The sequence below is a fragment of the Kwoniella bestiolae genome, chromosome 4 (genome assembly GCF_000512585.2).
Source record: "Kwoniella bestiolae CBS 10118 chromosome 4, complete sequence".
In the NCBI taxonomy this organism is placed as follows: Eukaryota; Fungi; Basidiomycota; class Tremellomycetes; order Tremellales; family Cryptococcaceae; genus Kwoniella; species Kwoniella bestiolae.
In genome coordinates, this window is record NC_089244.1 from 2,116,007 (window position 1) to 2,128,072 (window position 12,066).

Genomic DNA, 12,066 nt, shown 5'->3' on the forward strand with positions numbered 1-12,066 from the left:
AAATCCTTTCTAGTCTATGACCTCGATTGTCGTACCCTACAATGCATAAAGGTAGGTGGGTGATAGAAGACCCAGAATTTGCAATTTGGCAGAGGCAAGATCCTTTCTGTTGGCTTGGACTGATGATTCGCAATAAGAAGCCTGGATGAGGGTGGGAAAACCCGCGATCTACGGGCTAACAACCGTTGGTTGCAACGTTGTCTCACTTGTATTGTGCGATAAGACTGTAGCTGTAGCGCCTTCTTGGTAGAGCTTGGTACAGGAGGAAGAACTGTGAGTAACATGCCCTTCAACGTGATAGGAGATGGAGCGAGAAGGATGAGAGTGTGACCTGGGTTACCATTGAGGCCGTCAGGCTTCATTGGAGCAGGCGATAAGCGCTTGGTGACGAGTCGTGAGCAAGTGAGAGATGATTCAGTGCACTAATGAGATATTGGTGCATCGTACGCTGGCTCGGTTCATGCTTGCTTGTATAGCAGAGATTGGGATCTCGCACTCGAGGTGAAGTTGAATAGTACTCGTACGAGCAGTGTAACTTCTTAGTGAAAGGAGAGAGAGAGAACGCCACCAGCCACAAATCGCTCGATCATGACAACATCAACAACATTTATTGTCTCTCATCTCATTCTTCCAGTCAAATATCCACTATCAACTGCATCATGCAATCACACCCAGTATGAACTCACATCCACCACCCATCCAGTCCCCCCATACCGCTCCGACCTACCCTCCTCGACCCTCCCGTGCAAGTGCAACAACTAAGACCCAGCGAAAACGTCAATCTCAACGTCGATACCTCCCGACCGTTCGGGGATTCCTCTCCTTCCTGTATCATGCAAGTTTCTACCTCTTCATACTCATCACTGCTGCTTTGCTAGTGGCATCGGCGTTTAGTATAGGTGAACAGGCGTGGAGGAATGGAGGACAGAGGAAATGGAATATATTTGTTATGGTTGCTGCGTATGTTGCGTTGGTGAGTGAAGTGTCTGATTCATCTCTGCGTCTCTCGATAAAGATGTGGTACGGTGTTGTGGTGTATTTGATGGGCTATTATGCCCAATCGGATGTATGATAATAACATGTGGGAACGATGATAGTAGTACGAAGGACTGATAGTAGTAGGAAGGAGGGCAGAGGTCTTCACTAATGATCATCTGTCTGTCCACATCATGCACCATCGCTGACCTTTCCACCATCATCACACAGGGAATCATCTCAGTCCTACATGTATGGTCTAGAGTTCTGAGTGTCAAACGTATCCTGAGGACGATGCCAAAACCATATATACCTACGAAACAGGTAGACCTACCAAAGGTGAGTTGGTGTATTTCCTGCTTCCAGACCATCATCAGCCTAATGTTCTCTTGCCCACCCACCCACTTTGTTTTCGTATCTTATACAGTACTCAACTAATGACTTGCTCGTGTATACAGACAGTAGCCAAACACATCGCAACGGAGTATTCGAGAACGGCAGTTATAGCGCATATCTCGCAAGCTACTACTGGTCAACAGGAAGGATGGGGTAGACCAGGTGAGTGGAATCTTTCCTCATCATATACTCGCTGGCTCATAAAACCTACGGCAGAGAGGAAGGAGCCAGCGGGCTCTAACCACACGATGTTCGAGAAGGGAGAATACTGATATATCCGACTTATCGTTCATAGGTACGAAATGGGAAGATAAACATTTCAGAACATATATCCTATCGACCATACCAATAATGAGTGAGTCCCGTCGATCCTTCACTCTCATGAGCAGCACTCCCATGAGCAACTCCCATCGTACCGAGCGTACTGACACCCTCTGGTATCTATAGGACAAACCCTCGCTCCAACTTCCATCGCCTCCCCACTTTCCCTCCAACCTCTACTCGACGCTTCCTCATCGATCAACGATAACGGTGCGATCCGACTGTTCGTCAATTCCTATGCCAAAATTATAGATAGAGCAAGATACGGGAGGAAGGAACCTAGTCAAGCTGATGCAGAGGCTGTGGAGAAGGTTGTAGAGGTTGTTCTACTCACGTGAGTTTACCTCCTCATCACGCTTCGCGTGATGGGGAGCTGTACGATACGCTCTTTATTGCTCTTCCTTGGCGAGGCATACCCGCCTTCCCCTCTCGTCTACAGGTCATGCTGATCTGATCTCTTCCACTATATAGTCTCGAAGTCAAACGGCGTCGTGAAAAGGATAAAGACCCGTCTGCTAGACCATAAGGTGTATTTGTATCATATCTATATTTTACAACGTTGTACAACAGTGAGAATGAACGATAACTAATGTATCTCGTATCTTAATCTCTGATCCTCTATTCAACAGCTCCCTCTGATCCGCATTCTGATGAAAGGGCATGCCATTCGTCTACCTCATAAAACCTCTCCCAACCAGATATGCTGTATATCAATACGACCTCATACCCTCAATACCCTACACTCGATAATACGCATGCTTAACTACCACTCGTCCCAGCCCCAGCTCCAGCTTCCCCAGCAGCGTCATTCTTGGTCTTCTCCCCATCATCTTTCTTCTTCTTCTGCACCTTCTTCTTAGGTGGAGGTACTTCATTCTGCGTAGCATCCTTCTGAGCGTTCTTCTTCTTTTTGGCAGGTACGGGAGTATCCTCTGCCTTGGCCTCAGCCTCAGCAGCAGCGTTGTTCAACTTCTTCTTCTTCTTGGGTTTCTTAACTTCTTTCTGTTCCTCCTCTTCCTCTACCGGAGCAGGAGCAGCCCGTTTCTTCTTGACTTTCTTCTTCTCTCCTGTCCCTCCTCCTTCTCCATTAGCTGCTTCGTCCCCTTCACCACCACCACCCATCATCGTCGTATTGGGATCACCTCCCATACCCATCCCCGCTGATGCTCTACTAGCAGCCTCCCTCGCTTCAATCTCTCTCTGCATTTTCAACCTCTCATATTGCTCCTTAGCTCGAAGTACAGTCCAATTGGGTTGGAATTGATTGACAGCACCAGAAGAGGAGGAGGCGGAACGATCGTTGATCCCCGCTCGAAGGAGCTTGCGCATCTTGTCGAGAGTCGATTTGGAGTCGGTGGTCGAGCCGTCGTTCAGTGCTGAGGAGGGACGAGGACTACCGTCTGATGAGAGGTTGGGGTTGGCTGGGGAGGTGAGGGCGAGAGCGAGGGTTGCGTTGCGCGTTGCGAGTATTGATGTGCCCAGGTAGAGGGGTGGGGAGGTAGCAGCCTGTGAGAGAAAAGGTGGGTCAGTATGATGATGAAAGAGGTTATACGATATATGGCGCAGGGCGGGAGTTCAATAGGAGATATCTGCGAGGAGGGATGAACACGAGAAGTCGTCATAATGACAAATGATGCATGATCAAGAGAGAACCCACTATGATCCTAGATTCCAACTCCAGACCCATCCCTTCATCCAGATTCTGCCCCTTCCTCTCCAGCATCACATCGATCGTCTGAGCCAAAGTCTCGGCGGCAGGTCTCATAACTACCCTTGAGCGGGTCTCGGGTGATCTCCTGAAATCTTGTATCTCCACGACGAGACAACCGTCCACGAAGGATATGGGTGGGTGGATGTTGTATAGCGATCGGATGAGGGAAGAGGGGATGACTTGGGATCGGAGGGCGAGGAGGAATGGCTAGTGGATGGGGTATGAGTGTCAGCATGGGCGTGAACATGGGGTGAGAACATCTTGAGATGACTTTAGAAGGTAGGATGAGATGGGTATGTCATTGATAGGATGAATAGGTGGATGGGAGGATGAGGAGGACGGGGTGAAGAGGGATAACAGGACGTCCCTCCGCTACTCACTTTCATCTCACCATCGTACTGGAAGTTGATGGGCTATAAGAGGATCAAGATGATCAGCTCATCATACACACTACTATCACTCTTATTCCTCAGCTGAAGTGTGAGTTGAGATTGACAATCATCACCCACCGAATTCTCAAACCTCCAATAACCCTGGTACAACTGGACAGTCAGACTAGGTTCCCATTTCCTCGATTTCTTGAGTACAGCTCTAGCGAAACGATGGTGATTGTATCCCGATGCACTTGCCATGGTGCTGATGGTCGATGAGAGACCGAGTGACGATGGATGCTTGCTCCTATCTAGTGGATGGATGCTATGTCTAAAGTGGAGAGAAAGGAAGAAAGAAGATGGATGGATTGGATTGGATTGGATTGGAATTACCGAGTTGTCTACCACGCTGTAACATAAGTTATATACACTCTACCCATCTTTCAGCTCCATTTGCATTCAACCGAATACATCTACTATGCATACCACTCTCAAGACCATTCTCATGTGCATGGCTACTGCTGCTCATCTCTGAATGCATAACATGCTTTCCTCTGAAACACAGTGCTACCAGTATGGTTCTGCTGTATAATCGCATAATGACCAAAGCCAATGTCAACAACAGATGATCATGTTCAGAAATTTCAGTTCTCATTCTCACTCAAGACATTCTTCTCTTCCTCGACAAATGTGCATATCGGCCCTCATCAGCTTACAGTCAAATCCAGCATCATGTCCATGGACGAATCCCAGAAAGCGCTCAATGTAAGGGTAAGAAAGTTATCAGTGGTCTTGGGCATCAGTATCGCTTTTTTCATCGTGGAGATATCTAGTGAGTGAGCAGACTACCTGCTCTTGTTCAATACCTGATACTGATACAATGAAATTGGCCAAACAGTCGGCTTCAAGACTGGTGCTCTGGCTCTTATTGCTGATGCTGTGAGTTCATCTGAGCTGAAAAGGTATCACACTGTCGCCGTATGCTGATCGTATCGTTCAGTTCCACTATCTGAATGTGAGTATAGGTCAACCTTTACGCACTCTATCCAAGTACAACACGACGACAGCTTATATAGCATGCCTCCTTCCAGGATATCGTATCTTAGTGAGGATCATATACAGCTCTATATCATCGAGACCAATCTTGCTAACTATACTACCAACTTACAGCATTATCGCATTGGTAGCAACCCTAGTGAGCAGTTTGTTTCCCTCATCGACCGACCACAAAGGCTCACCGCTGATATACGAGTATCACACGTAGCTAAGCCGCAAAGGATCAGGGGTAAGCTATCTCCCGTTCCTTCTCCTCCAGCTCATCCAGCTAATCAGTTTGACCCCCCGCAGCCAACAGGATTCACCTTTGCCTATCGACGAGCAGAGATTGTAGGAGCCTTCTTCAACGCAAGCTTTCTGATCGCCCTGGCACTATCGATATTCCTCCAATCAATCGAAAGGTTCATCAATGTGGAGGATGTGGATCATCCACTCTGGGTGATGATTGTGGGATGTTGCGGGTTGGCCTTGAACGTTGTTAGTATATTGGTGGTTCATGGTTAGTACCAAACCCTTTCTCTCGCACACCAATGTCATTTCCGGAATACTTACATACCCCTTAATCCACGAGGATGTTCTATTTTGACGTGCTCAGATCAATAGAGTCGTGAACAGTCGGATACTATCATACTGACATACTTTTTGTACTCGCAGAACACTCTCACGATCATCAGAAGTCTTCCTTCCCTGACGAACCGTTAGATCTCGAGTTATCAAGGATTAAAGCAGCTGCTACTTCGCCCGGTCTGAGAGGTCCTGCCGCGCTCGCCCCCCTCAACGTAGATGTGAGTACACGTCGGCTGCTGGAACTAGAGAACCCATGAATGCTGACTTGCCATACCACACAGCACTCTCAACATCATCATGCTCAGCAGGACGAGGCTAAGAAAGAGTCAACCAGGAATCTAGGTCTGTTGGGTGTATTGGTCCATCTTCTGGGTGACGCCATAAACAGTGAGTTCATCACTTTTCTTCTTGTACTAGCCTTATCCTCAATGAGTGACTGATGTAGCCACAATGCAGATATCGGAGTGATCATCGCCGCAGCTATCATGTGGAAGACCTCTTCACCTCATCGATTCTACGCTGATCCGGCGGTATCATTGATTATTTCTCTGTTGATCTTCTTGGGAGCTATACCACTAGGTAAGTCAGTTGCTATACCAGAGTCATGGGAAGTCGTCAGCTGAGATTACTAAATTGCATGCTGGCATAGCGAAACGTTCTTCCAGGGTGTTGTTGGAAGCTGCACCGAAGAATATCAATCCGGATCTTGTGCGAGAAGACCTCATGACTGTATGTTTACCATTTGATCTTTTCACAGTGCATACTGTCGAATCAAGCCAATTACAATGATTGACCTGACTACAGATACCCGGTGTAGTATCAATTCATGAGCTCCATCTATGGCATCTGACCGAAAGGTAAGTCTCACCTGCCCCTTTTACCCAATCAACTCGTGTCGCGCTAACCTGCTTTGTATCGCAGCGACGTCCTCGCATCATTCCACGTCCATGTGAACGTGAACGACATAGAAGGATGGCTGCCTATCGAGAGAGAATTGAGATCATGCTTCGCCGCTCAGGGTGTCACCCATGTGACGATCTCACCAGAGTTTGATGTGGTGGTTGATAAGGCAGGATTGGGGAGGAGTGGGAGTGGGAATGGAGATTGTGATCCTACTTGTTCGGTGGTTCCTTCTTAATCCAAGTCACCTTTAACAAACACCTTCCAAGATACTGAAAAATTCAAAGTATAATGCATCTATCATTTAATTCCTTGTCACACTGCAGGTAGAGATGTGTGCATACTGGTACGACCTAGTGTATCTTACTGGTTGGGCAGTGCATTGGACGAAAAGTAGCAGTGACGTTCTACTCGTATCGTCCACCAATCCTCGACCGCTCGTACAAAGACAAGCCGCCATAGCATCGATGACTCCAAACAGTCTTCATGAACCCATGTCTCCTTTCAGCCCATTAGGTGATCTTCGTCTCAGGGTCCTCGCTCACCATCCTTTCTCGCCGATATCGGTGAATACAAAACATCGTCATTGATGCTCAAGGACGAGAATGCAACTCGACACGCACCCTTTCATTCAGCTCTGTGTTCACCCCAAAGTCCTCTTTGGACGACTGGGAATGAAGATCAACCAGAGGTCTAGTGGATGTCCGCAAGCCAGTCATGACGTCGCGTTTTGGTATCTCCCCATGACCTAACGATACACAGAGAGAGTAGTTGGAGATATATATATATATTCAGATATGCAGTATTGCGTTCTGACAATCGCTCAACCAATCTTCGGCAGTTGTCGATCTTTCTCATCTCACTTTCGCCTTGCTCTCGACTTTGACTTCTCAGTACAACTCTCATCACGATGGTACCCTCAGGGAAATACTCGCATTCAGACCCGAGCGCACAATCATGTGATCACAAAGGGCAAGAATCGAAATTCGCCCCATGGACAGGTACGGGCGCTCGAATGTCCCACCACGGCACGTCTCAAAAGAAAGGGCATGAACCTGAAAACCCCAAATCTGACGGGTAAGTCCTGCCGTAGCTTCATGTCTTTGTTGCTCAGAGAGAAGGAAGATGACAGTGGGGTATAGAGCAAAAATCTGGAAATTATCTGTTGTATTGGGTATAAGCATCGCCTTTTTCACTGTGGAAATTTCGAGTGAGTTGTGTCACCCTGCGAGTCTTCAGGCGAAGGGGGATAGATTACTTATAGAGTGGGCTTGATAGTCGGATTCAAAACTGGTGCTCTTGCTCTTATTGCAGATGCGGTGAGCTTCCCCTCTCGAGCTTTGGCAAGCAGAAGGAAGGTCATGTTCTGGCTAACCTGCATCGGTAGTTTCATTATCTGAATGTGAGTAACTAATTTAGGCTATCATAAAGAAACTTGTTGGTAGGTCTTGACATTTCCTCTTTGGTTTATTAGGACATCGTATCATAGTAAGTGTGATATACGGTATTCTGTACAGTAAAGAGGCTCACGTATTGACCATCCCATGAATCACGACCTTCAGCATCATCGCATTGGTGGCTACCCAGGTGAGTTGACTCCTTCGGATCAACCAGGCTCAGGCTAGCCCTCTCACTGAAAGAGCATCTCATAACATTGTAGCTCAGCCGAAAAGAAACAGGAGTGAGTCCCCTTTATCCTCCCTATCTCCCCTTTTCTTCACGTTCGCCCTCTCTTGGAAAGTTATATCAGACCATTTAACACCGTACTCCATACAGCCAATGGGATATACCTTCGCCTACAGACGAGCGGAAATCTTGGGTGCCTTCTTCAATGCCAGCTTCCTGATTGCACTGGCGCTATCGATCCTTCTACAGTCGATCGAGCGGTTCATCTATGTGGAGGAGGTCGACCACCCGCTTTGGGTCATGATTGTTGGATGTTGTGGCTTGGTTTTGAATGTTATCAGCATATTGGTTGTTCATGGTGAGTGACAATGAGTGAATCTCGCGCCATCAGAAGTTGATTTCTGCTATATTTAATTAGCACAATGAACAAACTCACATCATGTTTGCGGTAGAGCACGCTCATGGTGGGCACTCCCATGGACATTCCCATCGCTACTCTCATGGACATGCCCATAAGCAGTCTCGTGAACATTCACATGGGCTCGTTCGCAGACAGCATCATGACCATCCTCATCACCGATCTCATCGTCACTCTCCTGGCAATTCGAGTCACTCGTCGACGGAAGAACCTCTAAACCTGGACCTATCGAGAATTAGAGCTTCCGCAACTGCCTCCATTTCCGGCAGACAAATGCCCAGTCTGTATGTCGATGTAAGTGGAGATCTATTCCAATATTATCAGGACCCCTTCACTGAAGAATGTGATGCTTAGCACTCTCAACACCATCACGCTCGACACGATGAGGACGGTCAGGAGCCGAAAAGAAATCTGGGTTTATTGGGAGTGATTGTGCATCTATTCGGTGACGATGCCAACAGTAAGTCGGCTTTATCCCTAATCTCCGTCGCAGAGGGACGGGCTGATTGCTATCCTACCGCAGATGTCGGAGTGATCATTGCTGCCGCTGTCATGTGGAAGCTTTCCTCCCCCAAGCGATTCTACGCAGATCCAGCGGTATCTTTGGTCATTGCCATGATGATTTTTTTGAGCGCTATTCCTCTGGGTGAGTCTAACGAGACGATACCGAGAGTCGATCGCTTTGTTCTGAGCCAGTCTTGTGGATAATATAAAGCCAAACAGACTTCTAGGGTCTTGATGGAAGCTGCACCTGAGCATATCAACCCTCAGAACGTCAAAGAGGATCTGATGACTGTGAGTCCTACGCATGCACCGAAATTAACGCCAAGTCAGCGGTTTCCGCTGATTCCAGTACAGATTCCCGGTGTAATCTCGACACATGATCTTCATTTGTGGCATCTAACCGAAAAGTCAGTGAATCCTTCTCCTGTACTGTCGGTGTCCGATACTGACGTGTGGTCTACTTTCCAACAGTGAAATCCTAGCTTCAGTCCGCGTACGAGCAAAAGTGCATCACATCGAAGGATGGTGGTCGATCGAAAAGGAACTGAGGAAATGTTTTGCTGCCCAGGGTGTCACTCAAATCACCATCTCACCTGAATTTGAACCGATGGGAAGTATAGGGAGAACAATCGTAGGGGACATGAATCAAAGTTGTTCATGGTTCCCAACGTGGTTTGTCACTCATAGCCATAGAAGTACGATCTCGACGGATAGATCTAAAGCGTGAGGCTAGCAGTGACCTTGCATTACACTGTATTGCCACGCCACCCACCGTCTGTGTATATGATTACGTAACCGTCCGCTTCTATGATCTCACTGTGTAAACACCCCTTCCTCCTCCCTCCCTCTCTCCGTTTTTTGTCCTCATCATACTATACTATCATATATATTGTATAATATACATATCACCCATATAATATTGCATATGTCATACATCCTACCTAGACCAACGCAAGCATCATGAGCAACTCAAACTTCCTGGACGTGAGTGTGAAGATAGATTGCCCAGCTGGACGCTTTCCGCTGACTGTTATCTGTCCCTACTCTAGAAAGCAATCGCGTTGGTGCAGAAAGCTATCGATGAGGATGTCAAGCAGAACTACGCAGTGGGTGCTGAATCATCCCGGTGAATGTAACTCACAGCTGATGGATATATGAGTAGGAAGCATATAAGCAGTATCAGGATGCGTTGGATTACTTCATGATGGTGAGTTTTGGGGTCTTGTCTATTCCGATCTGTCGATGTCATTGAAGTATACTGACTCCCTTGACAGGCTATGAAATGTATGTCTCCTTCAAATCCCAACCTGTAACATTATCATCTAACCACATTCCATCCATCCAACGCCTCTCCCATCCCACTCTGCAACATTCGATATACCCTCCATCATCATAACGCTGATCTATCTTCCCCACCCCCTTCCTCAGATGAGAAGAACGATAAACTCAAAGAACTCATCCGCAAGAAGTTCACAGAGTACCTCGATCGTGCAGAGAAGCTCAAAGAACACATAGCTAAATCAGAAGAGAAACGTACGAAAGCAAAAGTAGGAGTGAATGGTGCTGGGGGTTCAACAGCAGGTGGACCGGATGTGAAGGATGGTGGTGGTGATGGGGACGATCCAGAGATCAAGAAGCTAAGACAGGGATTACAAGGAGCCATTTTATCTGAATCTCCCAATGTCCAGTGGGATGATGTAGCTGGCTTGGCTCAGGCAAAAGAAGCGCTGAAGGAAGCTGTGATATTACCTATCAAGTTCCCTCAACTCTTCACTGGGAAGAGGACACCATGGAGAGGGATCTTACTTTACGGACCACCGGGGACGGGTAAATCGTTCTTGGCCAAGGCGGTAGCTACAGAAGCCAAGTCTACGTTCTTTAGTGTGTCGAGTAGTGATCTGGTGTCAAAGTGGATGGGAGAATCTGAAAGGTGAGTGCATGATTCTTCTGGCAATATCTGCATCACCTCAGGTGGACGTCGGAGCTGGGAAGATAGAGGACAATCGTAGATGAGAGGAATTGATGAAGTAGCATCCCGTCAAAAGCAGCGGTAGTGAGGCGATCCAATGGTGTCATCAGAACGATCTATAACGCCTCACAACACCTTGTAATGGATGCATCTCGCTGACCTTGCATGGGCAATCCGCAGACTCGTCAAACAACTCTTCCAAATGGCACGTGAACAGAAACCAGCCATCATCTTCGTCGACGAAATCGATTCTTTGACCGGTACGAGAGGAGAAGGGGAGTCAGAAGCTTCCAGACGTATCAAGACTGAGTTTCTGGTGCAGATGAACGGTGTGGGGAATGAGGAGACTGGAGTATTGGTTTTAGGAGCTACGAATATACCTTGGCAGTTGGATCCTGCTATCAAGCGGCGGTGAGTGTCTTTTGGTATATGAACTCTGACTGTACGAGCCAAGACCATTGCCTCCATATCTTATCATTGGTCTTCACGTTCGACATTTCATTATCTACACTCATGATGCTTCAGAGCCCTCATCTCACTAACATTGCTCTATACCTCATCTTAGATTCGAGAAACGTATATATATCCCTCTTCCCGATGTCCAAGCTAGACGACGGATGTTTGAGCTAAACGTCGGTACAACTCCCAATGGTCTTACACCCAGAGACTTCACTACGTTAGCTGAACAGACCGAAGGGTAAGTCTGCCGAACCCCATAATGACGACGTGCGCTGACAGTGTATGTGCAGATACTCTGGAAGTGATATAGCGGTGATAGTAAGAGACGCATTGATGCAGCCTGTTCGAAAGGTGTTGTCTGCTACTCATTTCAAGGAGGTAAGCTGCGCAACTCTGTCAAGTTCCATTTGCAATAACAGAGACATTTGCCGAGACTTGTTACTGATCTCTTGCTATCACATCAGGTCGAATCGGACGGTAAAATGAAGCTCACACCATGTTCACCTGGTGACCCAGCTGCCGTCGAGAAGACTTGGACAGATGTGAACTCGGAAGAACTGTTAGAACCCTTGTTGAGTGTGAAGGATTTCGAAAAGGCAATCAGCGTGAACAGGCCTACGGTAACTCAAGCTGATATCACGAAACACATTGAATTCACGAATGAAGCTGGTAAGTCTTGATCATCTCCAATCACAACCTTTGAATAGTCTCCTCGTCTTGAGACGATGCATATTGACCTTGAACTTATGATATAGGTGGTGAAGGAGCTTAGAAATGTAGACTTAAAATCCTC

At 47.2% G+C, this 12,066-nt stretch overlaps 5 protein-coding genes across 5 annotated transcripts; 4 read left to right on the top strand and 1 right to left on the bottom strand.

Annotated features, from left to right (window-relative positions):
- Positions 1-676: 676 nt before the first annotated feature.
- On the top strand, positions 677-2,218 carry I302_106370 (uncharacterized protein; the record flags this gene model as incomplete). The annotated part of the gene is made up of 6 exons (XM_019192109.1): positions 677-973; positions 1,207-1,314; positions 1,434-1,533; positions 1,667-1,726; positions 1,819-2,026; positions 2,164-2,218. 6 exons carry the CDS (start codon positions 677-679, stop codon positions 2,216-2,218), a joined length of 828 nt encoding a protein of 275 aa, XP_019046739.1.
- A 233-nt stretch (positions 2,219-2,451) lies between these two features.
- Positions 2,452-4,035, bottom strand: I302_106371 (uncharacterized protein; the record flags this gene model as incomplete). The annotated part of the gene is made up of 4 exons (XM_019192110.1): positions 2,452-3,198; positions 3,350-3,610; positions 3,784-3,816; positions 3,913-4,035. 4 exons carry the CDS (start codon positions 4,033-4,035, stop codon positions 2,452-2,454), a joined length of 1,164 nt encoding a protein of 387 aa, XP_019046740.1.
- Positions 4,036-4,506: 471 nt separating this feature from the next.
- Positions 4,507-6,535, top strand: I302_106372 (uncharacterized protein; the record flags this gene model as incomplete). Its single annotated transcript, XM_065870259.1, has 13 exons — positions 4,507-4,606; positions 4,673-4,713; positions 4,775-4,789; positions 4,851-4,879; positions 4,945-4,969; positions 5,039-5,059; positions 5,122-5,329; positions 5,485-5,615; positions 5,679-5,784; positions 5,854-5,976; positions 6,047-6,126; positions 6,202-6,254; positions 6,319-6,535. The coding sequence occupies 13 exons, from the start codon at positions 4,507-4,509 to the stop codon at positions 6,533-6,535; spliced, it is 1,149 nt and encodes a 382-aa protein (XP_065726331.1).
- A 672-nt stretch (positions 6,536-7,207) lies between these two features.
- Positions 7,208-9,572, top strand: I302_106373 (uncharacterized protein; the record flags this gene model as incomplete). Its single annotated transcript, XM_065870260.1, has 13 exons — positions 7,208-7,374; positions 7,440-7,507; positions 7,576-7,616; positions 7,685-7,699; positions 7,772-7,785; positions 7,860-7,884; positions 8,074-8,281; positions 8,376-8,635; positions 8,696-8,801; positions 8,865-8,987; positions 9,057-9,136; positions 9,200-9,252; positions 9,317-9,572. 13 exons carry the CDS (start codon positions 7,208-7,210, stop codon positions 9,570-9,572), a joined length of 1,416 nt encoding a protein of 471 aa, XP_065726332.1.
- A 233-nt stretch (positions 9,573-9,805) lies between these two features.
- Positions 9,806-12,045, top strand: I302_106374 (uncharacterized protein; the record flags this gene model as incomplete). The annotated part of the gene is made up of 10 exons (XM_019192113.2): positions 9,806-9,829; positions 9,895-9,951; positions 10,008-10,052; positions 10,120-10,129; positions 10,274-10,775; positions 10,995-11,225; positions 11,380-11,511; positions 11,564-11,651; positions 11,738-11,942; positions 12,029-12,045. 10 exons carry the CDS (start codon positions 9,806-9,808, stop codon positions 12,043-12,045), a joined length of 1,311 nt encoding a protein of 436 aa, XP_019046743.2.
- Between the last annotated feature and the right edge of the window lie 21 nt (positions 12,046-12,066).